Genomic DNA, 24,461 nt, shown 5'->3' with positions numbered 1-24,461 from the left:
TGGTGTTGGCTGGAGCTTTAGTTAATTAATAATAACTAAATGGAGAATCACTAACAACCTTGGTCTTGCCGAGTTTGTAAATATTCTAATGTGTTTTGGATTTTAATTATTTTTTTCTTCCTTTGTAGATATATAATGAATATGAAAAAATAATTTCAACATGGCCGTCACTGCTGTCTTTTATGTTTCTTTTGGGCCGATTTCTCGTAATTTTTATTTTAAGACTGAAAATGGGTGTCAAAAAGGTATAGAATTATACATTTTCTAACATTAGAATTACGTATAATAATGTTTTATGTGATATCATGTTTCCACGATGAAAAGTCTTTCACAAAATATTATTTTGACCAGACCTCTTCATGTAAGTAGAAGTGCTTTCTAGGTAAGGTGATTGAAGTGTGACTTTTTAATGGGAAATACATCTAATTTGTAGTTCATGCAGTTACTAGTGCCCCATATACCCCTACTAGTACTTTTTAAGTACATAAATATGCACTCTTTAACCCATAGAAAAAAAAAACATATGCTGAGGAGATGCTAACAAATCTGTGGTGAGGTATCTTTGCAGGATACCGCCATGAATTTGCAAGAAGGAGAAAACAATAAATTGAAAGGGACACTTAGCTGTCCATTAATGCATTAAAAAGCATGCAATATCTGCAGTATGGAGTAAGCCTTTTCATTTTATTTTCCACATGTACACAGTGTCTTTATATTCTATATCCTGATTTTAATATAATATAGGATTCTCTCAACCCAGGAACAAGCATTTCACTGCAGACTTGTGGTCTCAAGGAAAATTGGCTTTCAGGGTAGTCATACAGTTATATTATATACTGATTAATGATATCAGGGTATTTAATTTGCTTTTGTTCTTCGTCTAACAAGGACATGTTGCATACTTCGGAATGTTTTTCCAAGCCACGTTAGAATATTTTGGATTGGATCACTAAATGTTAAGTATAATCAAGTTTAATTTGCAGTAATCAGAGGGAAAAAGGACCAACTTGCAGATAATTGCTGCCATACATGACAGCAACTCATATGTTGACTGCTGTGTAGAGTTTGAACATTGTTAACTAACATGAACTCGCCTGCAACAGCGATCATACATCTCTAGAGCTACTCAAATATTAATGAATATTCGTGTTGCTTCTAGAGTTCTAGCATGGAAGTGCATGTAAGCTTTGTCCAGTTGTCAGTCAGTTAAAGCTTTTGACCGACAACTTACAAGTAAATTTAATCTTTTGTGATGGTTAATAGGTATTTAGAAAAAGGCTTAAATTGACATGTTGTGTTGAACGCGTGGCCTTTCAGGCAACAAGAGAAAATGTGTCATGTTAGATCTTTTGTACCACCACCCCCCCCAAAAAAAAATCAAAAATCCCACTAATTGCATTTCTACTCCGGTAAACCGGTGGGATAGTGCCAGTCACACAGTGATTCTGGTTCTTGAATGTGTACATCCAGGCTGGATACATGCAGCCACATGCTGCACAGAGCCTCTGGTCTAAAGTGCCAAAGCCACTTTTTACCCTTTAGCCTGGCTCTATCTGTACAATTGTAATTGTGGTATCTCTAAATACTCTTTGACTAGAAAAGCATTCATGTCATTTTGAAGTAAGCATCTATACACTAATTTGTAATGAATCCCGTATCTCTTTTATAACACCCGTAGCAGTATAGTATAAAGCATTGGACTGGAAGTATTTCCATATACACTGCGTCTGTAATATTTGATAAAATATACTAATATTAAGTAAGTAGTCATTTATCTGCTTCTTTTTCCAATAAAAAGGAAGAAGACTGCCTTCTACCAGAACACCAAGAAAAATATGTCAAGAGGCTTCTCAGAAAGCCTGTAGAGTAAGTGTGCTGCTTTTCATTTCAACAGATGAATAGACAAAACCTAGTATCCAGGAAAAAATCATCCTTTTGTTTTACGCTTATAGTATAGCCTTTGTGGCATACCTCCCATCTGCCCTGTTTTCTGTGTGACAGTCCGAATTTTCGCTCACAGTCCCTTTGGAAGCAGTGCTTCTTAAAAGGAAAGGGCATATACTGAAAAGGAAATGCAGTTCAGGTGGCCAGCAGCACACAGGTTCACAGGTGGCAGGACTATCCAGACCAAATCGGGATAGTGTGCATGTAAATATTGGCTATGGGTTTAACATTTTTAAATACTTTTTTAAATTCTCATAGCAACAACATTTGATTTTATTTGTTGCTGAATTGTGTTTTTTATTTCATAGAGAACATCAATCCTGGTTTAAAAGAAAAATCTTTTCTTGGGATCCATATTTCAAGTTTCCTAACAGGATATTAGGCACTACAGTCCTCACCTTGTTCTGCTTGTACATTGTAAGTTATTGGAGGTAATTATGTGAAAGTTACTCTATGTCTTTGTATTTACTGCAGGATTATATTAAGTGATCACCTGCTGAGTTAAGTCATTCCATTTATTTATGAAATGTTATCCCCAGACTTATTTTCGTGTTAAATGTATGTATATACTGGGGTCTGTTTTGCATGGTTTCTGCCTTTTGTCTTTAGCTGCCTATACTGAAAGCAGATGCATAAAGCAATATGCTTCTTGCATGTGGTCAGTAGAACTCTCTTTGTAGAAATCAACGAGAGTCGCAGCAGCCAATCTCATTTATGCTATCTGAACAGGTATATTTTACTTAATAAATTCAATTGGCTGCTGGCTTAAGTGACCTCACAGGAAGTGCTACTAAGCATGTGCAAGACGTTTTCCTGTTTCAGTTGAGGCAGCAAGGGGAGAGGAGACAGAAGTCTTGGGGTTTAAATTACAATAACTAAAGCATACCATAACAAATCGACTCCAACATGCTTTCAAAAATAAAAATACATTTTTGAGGCCTAGACTGTTCTTTTAATGGAGTAATGAATATTAATTTGTTGGGGGAAAGTATATGGTCATTTAGCGAGCATGCAAGGCAAGAGTAAAAGAAAACGATGTGAGAAACCCCAGCATTCTTGTGCTCTCAAAAATGCTTAATTTCAGTAAGCTTATAAGCCCTCCTAAAAGTCTTACAAACTTTGAGTTACTCCCTGTCACCGCTGTTTATTAGGAAGGACCAACCTCAGTAATCTTCTGCAAGAATAACAATGCTAACCCTGAAAATGCATCTTTAAAACAGTAAAAGGGATTTCAAGAAACCTCAATAATTTAACCATTCATTAAACAGTGTCAGCTCAGTAGTCATGGTAGGAGGAGCTTGCTGGTTTCTCCCTTTATAATGATAATAAGATTATTAACATTATAAGATAATAACATTTTCCCCAATATAACTGAATTTGTGTTAACATTTCTTCCAAATGCTTTACTCGCGCGAATAGCTATATGGCATAAACAGTATGACAGACAGTATGGCATAAACAGAATGACAGTATGGCATGAAGTCAAATAAAAGTTCATGGTAAAGGCCCAGCCACCCATCTATAAACATCCTATAAAATGTACATACTTTTATGTGCCTGCCAGTACAGTATCTACAAGGTGGTGCTGTAAACTTACTCAGGTATGTTGGTCACATTTTTCAAATACTACCAACTTTTATATATTAAATAAACCCATGTTATTTAACCCAAATTGTACCTTATTCCAACATTACACAGCCAGGTGTTGCAGACCATAGGTTTTTGTTAAAGAAGCTGCAAAGGGTGAGCGAGTACCAAAGAGTACTCATTGCTGGTAAGCTCTTAACTGCAATTGTGTTTTGACCGTTATATCTATGTTTTTTACTTATAGTTTATAACCTCGGAGTGGAATGGTTATAAACAAATTATGAAATTATTGAGGTCATTTGAAGAGTTACTCACAATAACAAATGATTTACCTCCATTGCTACAACTTTTGAAGGAGTTTGCTGACGGACTGGAGGGTATGATTTTCTTTTTCCTCTACACATTAAGTATAGTCAATATAAAAAAATGTGTGTGTTTAATCACATATATGAATCTAAATCTATGTGGACAATACTTAATGGCAACTAAGCCCTGCCTCTCAGATGCTACTGCCAACCCAGCCTGTCAAGCTGGCCGCTGTGCTGATGCCATGGATGGGACAACTCCACGTTGGTTTTCAAACCCACAGTGGGGAGATAAATATGCAGTACATACACTATATGACCAAAATTTCTGTGTGTGTAATGTCATCCACTTCATAGTGTGTCCCCCAATGGCAGAAATAAAATGTGGTCATCCTAACATGAGCTTGTTGGAGAAATTTCACAAACCAACTTGTAGCAAAAGTGGAATCCTATGAATAAAGTAACTGAGTTCTTCAGTATGAACCATTCCACTGCCAATGTTTGCCTATAGAGATAGCAGCCTATGACCTGAAACACCTAAACTTAGTAATAAGGAGGGTTGTCCACATAGTTTTGGTGTATATACTGGCCACTTTATTAGGTACACCTTGCTTGTACCAGGTTGGACCACCTTTTGGACCACAAATGCTGCTCACTGGATATTTTCTCTTTTTTAGACCATTCTCTGTAAACCGTAGAGATCAGCATTTTCTGAAATACCAACAACCATGCCACTTTCAAAGTCACTTAAATCCCGTTTTTACCCCATTCTGATGCACGGTTTGAACTTCAGCAAGTTGTCTTGACCACGTCTACATGCCTAAATTAATTGAGTAGCTGCCATGTGATTGACTTATTAGCTATTTGTGTTAACAAGCAATTGGACAGGTGTACCAATTAAAGTGGCCATTATATATATAGTGCAGGTTAGTGGATCTGGAAATTTTTCTAATGTCTGTATGCAAGGGAGTTGAGTGTGGTCAGTAGAATTAACCCTTAAACTGACAGACCACTTAGTGAATAGAATCAATTATTTTCTCAACTTAAGAGCCAATAAATTACATTTTCAAAAACCTGTACTAAAGAAAACAATGCACGGTTTTTCTTATTTTCTTCTAAGATGGAAAGCCAAGGTCTTGGTTACTTTTATGACTTTCTACCTTTTCTGAATATAAAACTACCTTAGAATTACTTGTACGTGTTTTTGAGCGGATTAAAGTTATACTTTTATGTGCCTGCCAGTACAGTATCCACAAGGTGGTGCTGTAAACTTACTCAGGTATATTGGTCACATTTTCCAAATACTAACAACTTTTATACATTAAATAAACCCATGTTATTATTTACACATTAAAATATACAATATTTACAGATAAGGCCGAAAGTTTACATACACGTAGGCTAAACACATTTAACGTTACCATACATTTCATAAGGCATCAACTCTGTTCACATCAGACGTAATTTTAAAACAGCTGTTTAAAGATAGAATTATCTTGGCTTTAATGTTATGTGAGAATTCCATTGGGTCAAAAGTCTCCATACATCAATACAAAAAACACAATAAGTGAAGCGCAATATATTATAACCAATATTGACCAACACCTTATTATTATTTATTGTTTATGTAGCGACATCAAATTCCGTAGCGCTGTACAATGGGTAGACAGCAATAACATTAAAATACCAAAAAAATTGTGTCTGCACACCCAATATAATGATAATAATAAAGATAAAATAATGGAAAATTACATCTAAATGCCCATCTGGAGAGACTATACGCAATAGGTATTCCACAAGCTCATAAAAAGGAAACACAAAGGAATAATAAATAGTGTAATACGTATGATTTATTATTATTATTATTGTCATTACTGTGAATCACTCTTACAGTGAACAGGGCATCAATATGCCCATATATAAACGCGTCCCCCACTATCCGTGTAGTACTGGGGTCTCTTTAAACAGACTCTTGTGTGGTCTTCATATGAAGACTTCTGTAATGGTAGTAAAAAAGGTAGGGTCAAATACAAGAAACAACTTTAATATTAAAAGAACAAGATTCTTATTTTCCGTGTGCTCAGGCTTACTGTACAATATATTTTTATTTTAAGCATGACAACCCAAATGCCCACATCATAAGGAGGTTGGCAATAGGCTGAAATCGTTTAACTATTCTTTTTTGAGCATTGTACTACACAGTGTGGGGAGGTAAGGGCTCTGCCTGTTGGCAAATCGCATACATTACATCCTTGGCTGCATCTTGTTGTTAATAATGATTGTCAAAGCAGGGTGCATGAATGTCCTTACATTTGCACTGACACACAGCATTATGTACAATTATATACACTGCTGTTTGTACAACATAATAACCCAATGTTTTTTTTGCATTTCAGGCGTTTGGTTTTTCACAACAGTTTTTTCATCCTTAGTGTCTGTTTTCTATGTTGTTCACATATTAGTTTGCTACAGGTAAGAACAAGTTGATATGATTTAAATATAGTACTGGCTGCATATTTTAGGTGAAAATGAATTGTTAGTAAGAACATCAACGTATTCTGGCATATGTCCACATATGTGTGGCATGCTGGCGGGGGCAGCCCCAATGCCACCAAACCAGGGACAAATCGTCCTTTTGAGTTATCTTTCATCCTCCCAACCAGCCTATTTTCCCTTTGGAGGAATGTGCCAAACTTGCATAGCCTGCTGTTTCGTAGATCCCACATTTCCTTAATAGTCATTATCGCTTTAATTTCTAAAAAGGGTAGTTTTTGTGTGAGATATTTCATGTGGTCTAGAAGGAATGTTCAAAAAATCCCTTCTTAATGCAGTTAAGTGATAAATCTACAGTATAATAATTGTGCTAACTAACCCATTCACCATATGACTGTAAATCTGGCTAAGATCATATAAGGTGAAAGAGGCTTTCCAGAGTCTGTACAGGTGGTAGCAGAACAATTTTAAGCAGCTTTTAGGGAATCCATAAACAACTAGGGGCCTAATGCATCATGTTAAACTAAATGCATATTTAGTGCAACAGAGTATTTACTAGACTTGGGTTCATGCCAGAGGAGGCCCCTGCAGGCGACCAATAGAGTTGCTTGCACAGCCCTTTAACTCCTGACGGGGAACTTGGCCTGTCTCCCCACTCCAAGTGGAGGAGGAGGCCCCTGCAGGTGACCAATAGGCTCACTCACACAGCCTTTTTAACTCCTTGCCGTCAGGAGTTAAACTTGGAGCGGGGAGACAAGCCAAGTAACCCGTACATAAGGTAGGCTAGATGGGGAAGGGACCAGGGAGATTAGTAGACGAAGACGAACACGAAGATTCTTCGTGTTGTGTGTCTTCGTTTACGTTTTGCCGCCGCCATGTTCAAGGTACACATAAAAAGTTAAACAGAAATAGGCATAGTGCTTTCTGTATATGTAAAATGAATAAAACAAATAAAAACAGTTCACTATATACTCACAATATACACTCTGAGGAAGCCTATTTAGTAGGTGAAACGCGTATGTGCTATTTTTATTGACCTTTTAATGGTTTTTAACCAGAAAGCTGAAAATAAATACGTTTTTTAAAAAACCATTCTTTTCTGCTCCTGGTATCCTTTTAATGTTTTAAACACGCAAGTTTATATCCTTGGTGGGGATCATTCCACCTACGCCATTTATTGCTCACCATATTGTGAGTATATAATGAACTGTTTTTATTTGTTTTATTCATTTTACATATACAGAAAGCACTATGCCTATTTCTGTTTAACTTTTTATCTGCACCTTATCCTGAGAACCAAAAAAAAAGAACTACACAGGACTGCTGCTAAAGATATCCCCAGGCGAGGATTGTATCGCCCATGCAAGTTTTGTGGGACTAATTGCTTAAGTCCCCAAAAAATGTGAGTACCCATTCCTTAACTCTTTACCACACGGTGCCAGCCACAAAGGAGACTTTCTTCTCCTCTATGCGTAACCACTATCTCCTGTGACCTCCAAGTTATTTATCAAACCAAGAAGAGGAAACCTTGGCGAGTGGGCTGCTGCTATTTATAGGACTATTTATTTTATTTTAGTTTTGTTTTATTGTTTTATTGTTCTTAGCGCTTTTACCTTCCTATTTTTTACTAATAATAAATGAGGGTTGCAGTATGGCATGTATTTGCCAATCTATTTAATCCAGACAAAGCATATGCTTTCACTGGTCTTGGTGGAAGTGACCGTGTTGGAACCTAGCCTTTAGAAAGTCCTTGCTTGTTTTTGGAAAGTCCTTTCCTCTGCCACTTTCCCGCAGAGCATTGATTTCTTCCTTATCCTCAGATGAGAATCAGTAACTGTTTCTTTGGTTGGCAATGTAGTCAATGGTTCTCTTAGTTGGATTCTCTGATGCCACCTCACTTATATGGTAGCTTCACTGTAGCTTGCATCAAGTACCTTTTTGCTATTGTGACAGCTGTTTCTTCCTCTTGAGGAGTGTTTCTAGATCTGTTTCCCATTTTGCTTCATCCTCTGCTGTCCTCTTAGGCAACCTCTTTTTTAGATAGATGCACTAAAATGGCATTTGCTTCTGTAGGTGCTCTAAAACAGCTGAGAGGAGATTGTCCCTCTAGGCATGGTGGAGCACTTTAATAAAGGAGCATATGATGATTTCACTTGCACAGTTTCCACAGTTTTTCAGAGGAGAACAAAATATTTACTAGACCAGTGTTCACAATCCTTGGCTTGCAAGTTGCACGTGGCTCTTTCACATGTAATGCGCAGCTCATGGAAATAAGTTGGTCGGAAAAACATATTTTCATGCAAGCTCACTCAAACATCCTGCAAGTGCAACCATGCACTCTCACAAATGTCTCTTACTTTGCTGACCTCTTCTGTGCCCCTGTCTGCTTTTCTATAACTGTGCTTTAGCCAATTCTCCCCAGTATCAGCTCTGTTGACCAGGTTTTTTGCAAAAGTACCCCAAGAAGCTAGAATATTGCAGGTGGATTCACAGAGAAAGAGAAGTGTCTTTGTATCTCTCTACTGAAACGGCGTGCACCACATGGACAGCCCCTCCACCACTTCTCCAATTGGGGAGTGGGTGTGCGTGGAGGCTCTGCCCTTTTGAGGAAGTGCTGTGTGAAAGTCTGGTCAATGATACCAGGGAGAAGTGCAAAGGTGGCACTGTGAGACATGTTGCTTGTAAATCTGGGGTGCCCCGGTGCAATTTTCACATAGGGCCGTGTGATTCTCTAGTTACGCCCCTCATGTGGCATGTGGGTACATGAGCTCAGCTACACAATAAGATATATGGGATGCTTTTCATTCCTAGTCCAGCCCTTGTAAATGGGGTTCTCCCTGTTCTCAGAGGAGATAGACTTTGTTCAAGTGACATATTGTGATGACCCATTGTGTGTCATATGATTACTATCTCTATGTGTTACTCTCTGGAAATGAAATACATTAGACAGGACTAGTGAACTATCTGAATAGAAAGCAGTTGTATGAATCTTTAATTGTGCAGAACTATATAAGCACTGAGCGAATATTCATTGACTATACTGTTATGATCTATTGTGTGACAAGTTTGCTGTTCTTTGATGCAAGAGAGAAAATGAAACCAACTTACAGTTTCACTGGTGTAACTAGTCTCCTCACACAGGTATAAAATTGTTTAGAAAGGACACTTTCTAACCTGGGCCACACCGATCCAAGTCAGAAGGGCCCTTTCTAAACTATTTTGCACCGGCATGGGGAGACAGGAACATATTGGGTCATGTGACCCTGCAGTGAAACCGAAACAGAGCTCCACTTCCATGAATTGAAATGTTAAACGAAATCCCTCCAAAATAGTTTCACCATAGCTTGTAGTTCACCAACCAGTGTAATAGCAGCAGTACCACTTTAAGTAAACTCACCATATATAAAGAAAAGTACATTGAATGTGAATATACAGTAAAGAAATAATAAAACCTTTAATAGAATGTGTAAACCTTAAAAGGATGGGTTACCAGACTGCTAATATTAAAATAGAACCCTGCATACAATAGGCCAGTTTTTGACCATTGCTCTCAAACAAGATGTAGAGTTCACATTGTGATACAGTAAGTTGATTCAAAGTATACATTTTCCATTCTGCCTGCAGCACTTGTACCTGGGTCTTAGTGGCCAGTGTGGCAACCCTAATCAAGGGTAAATATATATATGCTTTTTTCTCTTCTTGTCCTGTAGGCGACACATAAAGCTGCTTTGGGTAGGAGATAAAAGCTTTCTTCCTGCCCAGTTTCTTAAGCCTTCACCTGCTCAGAACGTGGTAAGATCTTCGTGTTTTCTGTGGTTTGTGTCTCAACTGACATTAATAAGTGTGTGCTGCTGTATTTTGTGTATTTTTAGCTGGTGTTTGGCTCCAAATACTCTGTACATTTCCCCCTTAATTCAGCATTGAGTAGATTTTGTGGTTGTTTACTTGAAGATTTATTTAAAAATTATCTAACATGTAAAGCTTCCTTTCATGTGTATGTATATAATATATAAATATATATATATATATATATACACACACACACTCATTGGCCACGTTATTAGGTACACCTGTTCAATTGCTTGTTAACACAAATAGCTGATTAGCCAATCACATGGCTGCAAGGTGGTCAAGACTACAAATCTGCAGCAACTGTGTGATGCCATCATGTCCATATGGACCAAAATCTCTGAGGAATGTTTCCAGCACCTTGTAGAAAGTATGCCATGAAGAATGAAGGCAGTTCTATAGGCAAAAGGGGGTCCAATCCGGTACTAGCAAAGTGTACCTAATAAAGTGGCCAGTGAGTTTATATATTAGTCTGGACACCCGTTTATGCATTACCTTTTATTATTACAAGGGAAGAGTCAAAGTTTGACACAAATGATTTGCCTCAAATTACTAATTACACCTCTTACATGTCTTGATAGAATTGCCTCAATTTATAACAGTATCTGTCAAAAGTACTAGAACATTTTCAAATAGTTTCTTACTCTAAAATACAATTACTCTACAATTCAAGTATAAGATGCTAAATGCTCATGGAACCTAACTGTAATATATCATTGTTAAAGCACTATGACAGGGGTGTCCCAAGTTTTTTCTGCAGTGGGCCACTTCATCATAATTGTATACATGCGAGGGCCGCACTCATTTTTCACTGTGAGAAAATATGGCCTTTAATAAGATATGCAGATTAAAATACAGTAAATGACACAAAACCTTTACGTTTCCTCTCACTGATTTCTGGGCCTAGAAAGTATTGGGATTACAAATTCAGGATTCAGGATAAGTAAAAATGAAATAGTTCTATTTATTCTAGGGATGCACCAAAATAAAAATTCTGGACTGAAACCGAAAAGTCAGGGTTCACTTAGCCGAAACTGAAAATGACGCCCCACCTTTAAAAATTATTTAAAAAATCCCACACTTTTAATAAAAGTATAGCAATCACACTCCTATCATACCCAGGCAACCTGTAAATGCTGGAACCTAGGCATGATGGGACTGTGGTTGCTGTTAGCACTCCTATCATGCCAAGTCAGCCAGTACATGCTGGTACAGGGTGGCTGTAAGTGATGTGCAGACCCCATACTGCTGGCAGCATCAATACACAAGGGGGCAGCTAGCCAGGTTTTAGCATGTACTGGCTGACTTGGTATGATAGGAGTGTGATTGTTAACAGCAATCACAGTCCCATCATGCCTAGGTTCCAGCACTTACACATCCATACTATCACACACACATTCATTCATATACTCATTCATTCACAGCTGAATCCCCTCAATCTTGCATACTCATTCAAACACCCTCCCCCTTACCTGCACTGCAGCTCTCTCGATGCCACTCACAGACCTCAGCAGGGGGTGCGGCCTCTCTGCGTTCTCTTGTACTGCACAGACGAAACAGGACTGGAGCAGAGTCATGTAATATCACGTACATTCACGTGACTCTGCTGGGTTCCGCCTCCTCTGTGCGGTACAAAAGACCCTCCCACAAGTAAGCAGCAGGGCTCTTGTGATCCCTGTTGCCCTGGCTGCCGATCTCACGCGGGCCGCACCTCCAGGTCTCGGCCCACGGGCTGCATGTTGGACGCCCTGCACTATGGCAAGGAATTACCTTCTAAGAATGTATTCGAGTAGATTCTGAACATACTGTATAAACGTGAGAGGCACTTGCCTCTTCTCCTACTCCATACTCTTGATATTTGTGGCAAATCTTACAATTTATAATAAATTGTGACTTAGTGTATTACCAAAACAAATGTGTTCTCGACACGAGTGGCAGTGTATAATATAGCCTTGTAATACACAGTGCAGAAAGCACAATAGTTTGCTATAGATGACTGAGATCCGAATTATCTCTCTTTGATATGTTGTTTCTTCTTTTTTTTTTCTCTGCTATACACAGGCTTCAATAGCTAAATATTCTGGCTTGCAAGTTGCATATATTTTATGGGGTATGTTTTCATTTTAATTTATAGTGAATCTGAACATGTGTGCAATTTTTCATTGGTTAATTGGTTATTAATTGTTTTTTTTTTGTTTTTCTTTTTAGGCTATATGATAATGCATTTAGTGCAAATTTGTGTTGGAATGCTTTTCTTTTTTTTCATTGTACTTCCTATAAAATATGGAATTTTTTGGGATTTACTGAAGGATTTATTAATTTTAATGTAAGTATGACATTTTATATTTTGGATTGTGTACTTTTTAACTAACATTTAATCTAGAAAGCTGTTTTTATACAATGGCTATTCCTGCCAAGCAGCTGGTACATATAATTCATAATTAGTACTACTGTGAACACACATTTGGTCTGTTTGGTGGCATTGTATCTAAGTCACTAAAATCTAATCTTAGTATTATATTCTATATCAAAAGATGTGAAATAATCCTCAGTAAATTCATCACAAATGTTGTTGTGCAAACTATACATTACAGAGCCATAGCTAGCTCCTTTTGCAACCGAGGCAAGAATGGAAAATTGCGCCCCCCAGTAGTAGCGTACCTAACGGGGGGTTGGGGCGGTCCACCCCGCGTGCCGCTCATAAGGGGGGTGCCACCACGCCGGCACCCCTCCAGAGACGGACAGAGACGGATCTCCCTCTAACCGTCTTAAAGACAATCAAGGGAGTGGGAGGTCTGTTAATGCAGACCTCCGATCCTGCTCCGTTGCAGTGCGCGTCGGGATTTGATATCCCGGCCCACAACACTGAAGCAGCGCCCACCGCCTTCCGTGCTCACTGCACCAGAAGGAGACAGAAGAAGAAGAGCCAAGAGGAAGAACGAAGAGGGGGAGGAAAAGGAGCTGTAGCGGGAAAAGTGACAGCCCAGACAACCAGTACATGCTAGTACATGCTGTTAGCAATCACACTCCTATCATGCTAAGTCAGCTAGTACATGCTGGAATCTGGGTATGTCTGGGCATGATAGGATTGTGATTGCTGTTAACAATAACAATACATATATACACCATAATTGATTGATTATAAGACGACCCCCCAAATTTTGAATATTAATTTAGGGGGGGGCTGAATATAAGACTACCCTATAAGAAAATAGTAAATATGAATTCAAATGTAAACTATTTTTTCATATTTAATAAAAACTATGACTGAGAAAAATGCATTTTTTGTTTTTATTTCCTTTTATTTGCCAACCTGCCCCCAGTTATGCAACTCTGCCCCAGATATGCCTTATACCCCCTATATGCCACTCTGCCTCACTGATATTCCTTTTAACCGCCTATATGCCACTCTGCCTCACTGATATTCCTTTTAACCCCCTATATGCCACTGCCTCCCTGATATTCCTTTTAAGCCCCTAAATGCCACTTTGCCTCCCTGATATTCTTTTTAACCCCCTATATGCCACTCTGCCTCAAGAAAGCCCTTATACCCTCCATATGCCACTCTTACCCTCCCCCAACTTACCAGTGCTTCCCTAGACTTGCCCCTCCGTGCTTCAGATTCCTTGGTGTGTAGTGGTGGCAGCCGGTAGAGGTCTGTGTGACAGACCTCGCACTCCCTAATGTTGGTCTGGTAAGAGGGGGATAGTGATTGTGCGCCCCCTCGCAGCTGCGCCCGAGGCGAGTGCCTCACCTCACCCTTCCTACGGCCCTGATACCATAGCAGGTATATATAACAATAACAATATAAATGGTACAATGAAAATATAGGGAAAAGCTCTGTGTAAAAATGAAAACTTTTGGCTGATGAAAAGTACGATTTTTTTTCTGCTTCGGTAGTAATAATATTAACTCTATCTCCATTTCACAAATTTTAATTCCCTTCTTCAAACCCTAGTTTAATGAACAAGTAGATCAGAGAAAGAATAAGCATTTCTGCCTCTTTAAACAAAAGAAAATAAAATGAAATAATTATTTAAAAAATGAAAGATACACATTTCAAACAATGCCACAGATAAAATTCAAAATATCTTCTGACAAGTTCATGGTTTATGAGAAACATAATGATTAACTGCAATAAGATCTTCGTAATGGATTCTTTAAATGGGTAATATTTTAATAGTGTCATAGACTGCTTATTCAGGAAGTTCCAAGATATACCGTACTTACCGGCGTATTACACGCACCGGCGTATAACACGCACCCTCGCCGGAACCGGAAGTGCGTGAGACGCGGCTGCAGATCGTGCAGCACAGAAAGCTATCGGCGTATAACACGCAGGTAGGGTTTAAACTTATTTTTTTAGATATAAAAGTGCGTGTTATACGCCGATAAATACGGTAGTTAGGCTTTTGCTACAATTTTTTTAGAAGCATTAAGTGGAAGATGGAATGTAAGCTGAAGTTTAAGCATAGCTTAAATTGTGTTACATGGGTTGAAAATTAATCATCTTTCTATTAATACAAATCCATTTCTCCTTTATAGGCTTGTTCCATTTTTAATTGTCTTTGTAATATCGACTCTGCAAATTCGATTAGCTGAAAAATTCTTCCTGCAGGACAAGATTTTCCCCAATGATAATGATAAACCTTTAGCTCTAAACAACAGGTATGTCATTTATAATTATGTTAACATTACCAGTTGGTGCCAATATACTGTATGTCTAATTACCAAGAATGCGTTAAAATATGGGGACACAGCCTAGATGAGTCCTTCCTAACTAACCGCACATGCTCTGTGATTAGTTATTGCTAACAGTCTACTTCTGGGATTTCTTTGGTACTATTTGGTTTCCAATAGATTTCAATTTCAAAAAAACATGTATCAAAACATCATCCATGGTGCAAAAGAATACAAAAATATTTATTACAAGCTAAAAACACACAAATGCATAAGAGATTGTGTTCCCACCACTCGCTTTGTCTCTGGTTATATCATTGAAATCAACTAGTAAGTAAAGATGTGCTCTCCTTCACATAACAAATCGCCAGTGTCAGATGAGGAAAACCTCTAGCATTTTGTCTGGTCTTTAGCTCAGCTTCTTCAAGAGCAAATCAATCATGCAACATTAGGTGAAACTAATCTAATACAAACTTAAAAATTAGTCTCATTAAATGAGCCAATAGAAATTAAGAATAAGGGCACGTGTTATTTAGTCAATGGTCACTCTTTGTGTATAGGAGGAGTCTTTTGAGTATAAACCAGGAACTAATCTATGTAAAGAAAGAGAAAAAAATACAAGAACTAAAAGCTATTTGCAACATTGTTAATACTTTAAACAGTCAGTTAACGACCACTGACATGGCATTCTTCACTTATACGGTGTTGCTGTAATGCCTCGATGTTGAGCAAAACCAAAATTTACTGCAGGGGCCTCATGTGGCACACACTGTATGGCAGGGGATGCCTGACTTAAAAGCGCTTAGGAGGCGATCAACAATCAATGACCACCACAAACTTAAACAAAGGCTGGTGGTAGAATTAGTGCATGTAAAGAGTTGAAGTACTACCACTTGAAATACCCTGGGGTGTTTAGTTTTCCAAAAAATATAGTTTGATGGGTAAATTGAAGGGGCGTTTTCTGGTTTAAAAGGCCCTCACTGCCATCACACATATCACACATATCACACACATCACTCTCATCACACCTATCACACAAAACACCTCACTCAGTAACACTCACTCCCAATCATTGGCTAGTATAAAGTAAATGGGCTTGAATGCACTTGTGGATATATGTACCCACTTTGTACCCACTTATAATATTGCCTATTTCTATGTGATTTTTATAACATTATTGTTCACTGCTGTATGTTACTTTAATTTCAAGCACATGTCACTTTAAAAGGTATATTTATTCTTTGGTATTATGTGATCACCAATGTTTGCTCGGTATGAGTGTATCACAGCCTTTAATGAGTATGAGACAGCACAAAACATGCCTCGAAACATTCCATTTCTAAATGTCTAACTCTTTTGCCTATATGACTATAGGGAGATAACAAACTAAAAAAAAATTGGTATTGCTGCCACGTTTGGTGTTGACAATGCAGGACAAGGCAAATAGGACCCTGTAGTGTTTGAAATTGTATGTTGTGTTTTAATCTCGTGACTAAAACGGAATTACATATTTAACCTCTTTGCATCTGGTGACGTACCAGGTACATCATGCAAAAAAATGCCCCCTTGTCGCCACAATGGTGGTGATCTGGGCAGACCAGCACAGCTGTCCCAAGCCCCCTCCCATCAAGCCTTTGATTACTCCCACGGGAGTGATCCTGCAGGTTCAACACGCAATTGCCAGTAAACCAGCGATCACATTTTTAGTTCCCACAGGCAGCTTTAGGGAAGGGAGTTGTGTGTTGATTGTAGGGCTGCTTATCGGGGTATAAGGCATATCTGGGGGCAGAGTGGCATATCAGGGGGTATAAGGCATATCTGGGGAGGGCCGAGTGGCATATCTGGGGGTATGAGTCATACAGGGGTATAAGGCATATCTAGAGGCAGAGTGGCAATGCCTGGGAAAGAAAAACAAGAAATGCATTTTTTTCAAAGTTTTTTTATTCTGCTGTTTGTTTTTAACATACAGTTTGCTATTAAATTATTTTAAATAAACGAAAAATGTACATTTCTTTTTTTATCCGATTAATCGAAAAAATTATTGGCCAACTAATCGATTATGAAAATAATAAAAATATTAATAAAAAACACATGATTATTACCTGATCACTGAAAATTGAAATGTGCATGTTCCAGTTTTGACTCACACTATGTCTGAGAAACATGACTTATCTATGCATATGGGGTATTGCTGTACTCGGGGGGTGTTACTGAACACAAATCACAAGTTCTTTCACACATCCACTCAAAACAATAAACATGGTGAAACTGCAAACTGATCCATCAAAATTCCATGTCTGAAAACTGTAATGCGCATGTTCCAATTTTGAACCGGCAGTGCCAAAGAGACATACCCTACCCATGCATATGGGGTATTCCTGTACCCGGGGGGGTTTCTGAATACAATTCACAAGTTGTTTCAGGAATTTCATGTACTCAGGGAAACAAAATACTGAAATACTGTGTTTGGATAGAATGGGTTTCCTAAAAATGAAAAAAAAAATTACTGCAATGTTTAGGACAGACTGGCACTAAAATGGTTAAATCAAAAGCATTATGATGCCCCTAGTAAAATAACATTGGATGTCAACTGTCAAAAAAATATATACTTTTGGTTAGCAGTTTTTCTTTTTCTGGACACTATTGGGGTGCAACTCCCAGCATACCACATCTTTAAAAAATCTTGTTTAGAAACAGTGATGCACGTCATTCATATTTAACCCTCTAAGTGCCAAGGCATATGTGGTGTGTATATGTGTGTGGGTGCACTAAATAAGTTAATGGGCAATCAGAATTGAATAAAGTCATAGCAAAAGCACATGTATACCCCCAATTAATCACATACATATTTTCCTATTCATCCAAACCTTGTTCTTTTGTCACTTTAGGAAAGCATTTCAAAACTTCAGTTATTTCCTCTTTTTCTACAATGTGATTGTTGGTTTTGGGTCTTCCATAAAACGACTGGTACATAGTTTGGTGTTTGGAAGCTTGTTGATTGGAAGAATAGATAGAACATTACTGCCTAGAGGATTTGAAACAATGGACACTGGTAAGTAAGGTGACTTGTCAACTTTAACTTTAGGTGGCTTTAGAAATTATCACAGATCCTAATGTTATGTACCTAGATACCACAGAGGTTCATAAAGGATGCGGACATGTTTGATTACTTTTAACTTTGCATTTTTGCACCTTTCAGCATTATTTTGAATTAAATGTTTCCTGTTGGTCGTTTACAGAAGAGGTGGACAACTGTTTTTTCTGTGCATTAGACGCATCTCTAAGCTTAGCACCTCTAATGGAATTATAAACCTGTCTGTTTTTTGCTCTGTGCCGGTGGAGCTATATCTTGCTGTGTTCACAAACCCAATTTTTTTTCAGGCTGAGTACCAAGAATCAGAACCAAGAGAGGAATATTAGTTAACACACTTTCATTGGTAAATAAATATAAGGCAAGCTAATAATATGCCAAATCAGAATTCAAAAGCATAAAAGTAAGACAAGCCAAGGTCAGGAACCGGAACAGGTAGTCACACACGCCAAGATCAGGAATGGAGAGGTACTCGTAGTCGGGAACAGGCAGGAGTCAGTTTACATGAATCAGGAACATCAGTCATGTCATACACAGGAATCAATACAAAAAACAGGAAGTCTGCTGATTGGGTGTGCTACTACAAAAGGACAATGAGCAACTGAATCAGCTCAGCAATTATAGCCACAGCCTGAAGGAAGAGGAGAGGCTAGCTGGGTTATAACAGGAAGTGGGTGTTGCCTAACAAACAGAAACCATGAGGCAAGCTTGCGGGTAGGCTGCGGGTATTTTTGATGCCATTCCTTACTTCAACAAGTAAGGACTCTGACTATTATTTTTTGCCTGCCCAAGACCAAAAGGATCCCAGGCAAGAATATCATCTGACCCATGCTGTTTAAAGAAACCACATGTTCAACTTTACTGCATCATTGACTGACTATTTTGCCTGAAAATACATTAAATGGGGAATTTTACTTATGGCATTCCTTTTGGTTGTTCTATTTAAGATTTTTATCACTTTCAGTAAATTATTTTGCTTCAAGATTACATTATGTCAGGGGTGTCTTTTCTGCAGTGGGCCACTTCATCAGAAATGTATGTGTGCTTGGGCCACACTTATTTTTCAGTGAGAGAAAATATGGCTCTTTAGCTTTATAATGCATATTTATACAGGGTTAATTTAGCGACAATGGAAAAAGCAGTGGACTAACAGTTTTTTGAGCAACCTTTATATGTCCACTTCAGGAGGGTGTTTTATCTCTGAATAAATATTAAAATTTATTCCTACAGTAAGTAAAGTGCCAGGAAACAGATGACCAAATACACACCAGGACAGGTTCTGCCACACCGACACCCAAACACACACACCAGGACAGGCTCTGCCAACAACCAAACACACACACTAGGACAGGCTCTGCCACACCGACACCCAAACACCCACACACACCAGGACAGGCTCTGCCAGACCAACACCCAGACACACACCAAGGTAGGGATGCACCAATATATCGGTGGCCGAAACGTATCGGCCGAAAATAGCATTATCGGGAAAATACCGAAACAAAAATAAAACCCGAAAATAATCATCCGCAGGGGCCCTGCCGCTTCCCTCTGTGTTGCTCATTAGCGTCTCTTGCTCCTTCGAGGGCAGACCACCGCGTGAGTTAGCAGGACCGGCCAGTGGACATCCCTGCATTATGTCATACATACTCCACAGCTACAAAAAATAGAACCATGTTTCAAACATCATCATGCATCAAATAAATGAGAATTTATAATTTAACAAATTTAGGAGGAATGAAAACACTTAACAGCAAATTAATTTCATGGAGTCAAGGACAACCAAAAAGGTTAGGAAAATGTCTATTAAGGATCAATTTGCATTCACTTAAGATTTATTTTTGAGATATTTTGCTATAAAGTCCCCTTGTCCTCTGTATCTCTAAAAAGTATTTCTTCAAGAAATGCAATAATATGTGGCCAAATCTACATCTCACAAGATGCCTGTGGGATCCGTATGAATATAGATTTGTATAGAAATAGATTAGATTTATGCACACTGATTTGTAATGTATTATAGTAATTTCTGCTAAATGCTTATTTACATTTTATTTTCTCAGGCCACAAAACATGGATAGGAATGCTGTACGTGGATCTGTACCACAATAATCCTGTTCTCAAAAGTTTTTGCTACATTCTTCTGACAACAGTTCAGGAAAAAGATCTAAATGAATGTGTTCTTGTTACCAGAGTAAATGGTATGTATGACTATAACTCTGTTTACAACAATATTTTTATTATAACAAATATTATTAATATTAAATGTTAAAATGAAGAAAACAAAATAATTACCATTTTAGAAGTGGACATCCATATGGACGGCCAATAATTAACCATTTGGAGGCCATTGAGCTTACCTATACCCCACAATCGTATTCCATATACAGTGAGATGAGGGTCAAGAATTAATATTAATCTTTGGGGGCCATAGGAGCCAACTATTGCTTCTCATCCCCTACAGTGAGAAGGGGAGGTTAACATTTTTTCTTTTTTATTCTAGAACATAAACAAGCCAGGACAAGATGGTTTCTGTTCTATACCCTTTTGAGAAACCCAAGACTTAGAAATCACAGGAAACATCAAGTGGAAGAAAGAAACGTTGAAACATATATTTTGGCTAATGACACAATAGTATAGATTATACCTGAGAATTTCCCGTGTATCGGTTCAGCGATGATTCTCTGTTCCTGTGAATAGTGTACCCATGTAAACTATATATTGTTTTTTCAAGGAGAGATAGAGCTTTCTTTTGATACCATAGTTGGATGATTAGCTGAAAATTTAGAATTAGAAATTTAGTAAAAACTAACAAAAATTAGAAAAAAACACCTAATTTTTTTTTTAATTTTCCCTCTGAATCCTCACAAAATTAGGTAAAGTGACAGATTTATCAATTCAGGTGTCCTGATTTCAGAAATACCTAATTTATATAGATTTTCCATATTTTCCCAGCACATATAGGCAACATACTATAAGGTGTACATTACTTTATACAAAGCTGTTAAATTTTTACATTAGCTATGATGGGACTCTAATTTTAAACAAAAACACCCACAAAGGTATATATTTCTGTAAAGCAGACAATCCAGGCTATCTTATCAGGGGTATTTGGGCATTCTACATGCAGATATTTGGCCACCAATCAAAGGTGGCCAAAGAAATTAGTTCCCGCACTTTTTTCACCAACGCGTCTTAGTATTTTGTAGTATCCTTAGGATTTTTTGTACAGGGAATGTGTTACGGCAGTGAAATCTATCCTAATTTGTTCAGCCGCCTCTCCTGATTACGGAAATACCCCACATGCCTAGTTTTTTGTGGTTTTCTGGACATAACAGGCAGGGCCGGCCGAAGACTTAACGCCGCCTGGGGCGAAGTTTAAAATGCGGGGGGGGGCGGCATTTTAAACTTCGCTGACGACATTATCCCCCCCCCCGGTACTTACCTTTAAAGAGTCCTGCCGGCGAGTCTCCCTGCTCTGCCACGGTGCTGGTTTGTAATGCTGAGCGCCGGAAATTGACGCCACTTCCGGCGCTCATCATTACAAGCCGGCACCGAGACTGAACAGGGAGACTCGCCGCAGAGGAGAGAGAGAGGGGCGCCGAGCGGGTAAGCGAAAACCACTCGGCGCCCCTCTCTCTCTCCTCCGCTTCAAAACAAACAACCAAAAAAAACGCTTGGGGCGGGAAAGTGCCGCCCCTTCTAAAGTGCCGCCTGGGGCAATTGCCCCAGTGGGCTCCATTGTAGGGCCGGCCCTGATTACAGGGCACAAACTGGACCATCCGCGTTATAGATTCCAAACGTGAAATTTTCACATTTTGCTTTAATAGACATATGTTTCATTTGGGGCTGTTTAGCACCCCCCCTAATTATAAATACCCCCATAAAAGTATATATTTCTGTAAAGCAGACAACCCAGAGTATCTCATCAAGAGCATTTGGACAATTTTCATACAACCATTTGCCCGCCAATCACTGCCAAAGTCAGCCGTTGCTCTAATTTCGTGCACTTTTTTCACCAACACTTCTGCGTTGCTGAGGATTTTTGGCACAGGGTATGTGTTACGGCAGAGAAATCCAGCCTAAAGTGCTCAGCCGCCTCTCCTGATTACGGAAATATCCCACATGCCTAGTTTTTTTGTGGTTTTCTGGACTTTACAGGGCACCCACCAAACTATACCCAAATTTAAAAAAAAAGAAATGTTTTTTTTTAATTTTTTTTTTTTTTTTTTTTTGAAGATTGTGGGGAGGAAAGGGTTAATTTAGGGTAAGACCGGTATTTGGGTGGTTATGTACTGATTTTTTTTATTTTTTTTTTACTGCAGCTCTGCACGATGCTCTGTCTCTCTCTCAGATGGAGGAGAGAGGCAGAGCATCTGCAGTAACGGTCACACGATCGCTGTGATTGGTCTTCACAGCGATCGTGTGACGTTACTGTCGGATGTGTGGCACTGGGGCAGTCCCCCAAGGCTAATGACATACCGGAGGGAATGCCCGATTGAACAATCGGGCATAGATCTGTAACAGGTTACCGCATTCGTGACGGTAACTGTTATAGCTCCCTCATGGGAGCGATCGGGTAGCCCAGCAGGGTCTAGACAGACCCTGCAGGTGATACCCTGCACTCCTGAGAACTTCCGGGTGACGTCAGTAGTGATGTCACCAGGAAGGGAAAGCCCAATCGCGCGATCGGGCATTTCCAACTGTAACAGTTTACCGGCATTCATGCCAGTAACTGCTACAGGTACCTCATCGGAGTGAAGGGTAGCACAGCAGGGTCTGGACAGACCCTGCAGGGATACCCTGTCCTCCTGTGAACTTCCAGGTCACGTCAGTAGTGACGTGTCCTGGAAGGGAAAGCCCGATCGCGCAATCGGGCATTTCCAACTGTAACAGTTTACCAGCATTCATGCCGGTAACTGCTACAGGTACCTCATCGGAGTGAAAGGGTAGCCCAGCAGGGTCTAGACAGACCCTGCAGGGATACCCGATCCTCCCGTGAACGCGCGATCGGGCATTTCTATCTGTAACAGTTTTCCGGCTTCGCGCCGGAGGCTGTTACAGGAGATCGGGCAGCAGAAAGCCAGCAACGCTGGCTTCTGCTGTCAGGGGGGAGTCCAAGCTGTCAAACAACAGCCTGATCTCCCGTGCAGCGACGGGGATGTGTCCCTGACGCTGCACGAAGGGCTAGACGTACCGCTATGTCCATAGGGGTTTCTTAATGGGCGTTTTTTGGACGTCCCGGTACGTCTCTAAGGGATTGAAGGGGTTAAAGGTCTGCTTGTTATAAACAAATCTTGTACAAGATTTTTTTTTTGTATATAGGTATTTATATAACATTCACCATGTTTTGTTTAATAAATGAGAAAATAAAATAGACAATGGAGAATCCACCACGCATTACGCTGTATTATTCCAATAAATATTTACATATATTATCAGCTATTCTCTGTATTTAATAGTATAATAGTATATATCAGGGCTCGACAAATCCCAGGCGCCAGGTCGCCATGGCGACAGAGAATTTTGTCCTGGCGCCTAGGTTTTGTCAGCCTCTTACATCCAGAAAAAATTGTGGATGTAAGAGGCTGAGTCACCACACGGGGGCGCTGCTGCAGCTGTCTGCCCAGGAGTCTGGGCAGACAGCACAGCCACTCAGAGCCCGCCCCCGAGCCTGAGATCACTCCCACGGAGTGATTCTGTAGGCTGGAAACGCGGTTGCTGCAAAACCAGCAATCGTGTTTTCAGCTGCCACAGGCAGCTTCAGGGAAGGGGGTTGTGTGTTGATTGGGTCCCCACACAAGTGTGGGGACCTGACCCAACACCCCCCAGCTGCCTGATCACTCCATGAGAGCGACAGTGCAGCGTTAACCCCTTCAATGCCGCGATCGCGGCATTTAGGGGTTAATTCCCGTTTTGCACGGGGCTCTGCTGCTGCTGGTCTGCCTGGAAGCCCAGGCAGACCAGCAACAGGAAAAACGAGCCTCCATAAGCCCTTTGATGATTCCTGTAGGGATGGAAGCCTACAGCAGTCATCAAAGACTCCCCTCCCTGCAGTGGCTGGTCTATAGACCAGCAATTGAGTCCCAGCTGCCAGAGGCAGCTTCAGGGACAGGGGAGAGGGTTCTTTGGTCTCCACATGAGTGTAGAGACCAGCCCCAACACCCCCTGCTGCCTGATCGCTCCATGAGAGCGACAGTGCAGCATTAACCCCTTCAATGCCACAATTGTGTATGACACATTCGTGGCATTGCAGGGGTTAACATTTGTCCCCACAACCTTGTGGGGACTAAATATCAGTCAATGCTGTGCTCCAATGGAACATCAGCATCGAAAGAGTTAAAAAAACCAAAAATAAATAAATAAAAAAACAGCACTGACCTGAAAGTCCAGGGTGCTTCCAGGTCAAACGCTGTGAGTTTAGTAAGTGGGCTGATGATGATCAGATCACTCCTGACCAACTGTTAGTTTAAAAAAATCCTGGCTCCTAACTTTTTTACCTGGCGCCTAGATTC

At 39.6% G+C, this 24,461-nt stretch overlaps 1 protein-coding gene across 1 annotated transcript in view; it reads left to right on the top strand.

Annotated features, from left to right (window-relative positions):
• Positions 1-20,793, top strand: part of LOC128494196 (stimulated by retinoic acid gene 6 protein-like) — a 58,274-nt gene extending 37,481 nt beyond the window's left edge. Inside the window, exons 8-19 of the mRNA XM_053465793.1 lie at positions 129-245; positions 1,799-1,866; positions 2,253-2,361; positions 3,776-3,908; positions 6,233-6,308; positions 10,040-10,121; positions 12,240-12,288; positions 12,387-12,504; positions 14,724-14,846; positions 17,747-17,910; positions 20,010-20,147; positions 20,450-20,793. Of these exons, the coding sequence (XP_053321768.1) occupies positions 129-245; positions 1,799-1,866; positions 2,253-2,361; positions 3,776-3,908; positions 6,233-6,308; positions 10,040-10,121; positions 12,240-12,288; positions 12,387-12,504; positions 14,724-14,846; positions 17,747-17,910; positions 20,010-20,147; positions 20,450-20,586 (1,314 nt within the window). The 3' untranslated portion in view covers positions 20,587-20,793. The remainder of the gene's footprint in view (positions 1-128; positions 246-1,798; positions 1,867-2,252; positions 2,362-3,775; positions 3,909-6,232; positions 6,309-10,039; positions 10,122-12,239; positions 12,289-12,386; positions 12,505-14,723; positions 14,847-17,746; positions 17,911-20,009; positions 20,148-20,449) is intronic.
• Positions 20,794-24,461: the final 3,668 nt, after the last annotated feature.

Source organism: Spea bombifrons, chromosome 1 (assembly GCF_027358695.1).
Source record: "Spea bombifrons isolate aSpeBom1 chromosome 1, aSpeBom1.2.pri, whole genome shotgun sequence".
Taxonomy (NCBI): domain Eukaryota; kingdom Metazoa; phylum Chordata; class Amphibia; order Anura; family Pelobatidae; genus Spea; species Spea bombifrons.
This window is presented reverse-complemented; position numbering and strand designations above follow the sequence as displayed.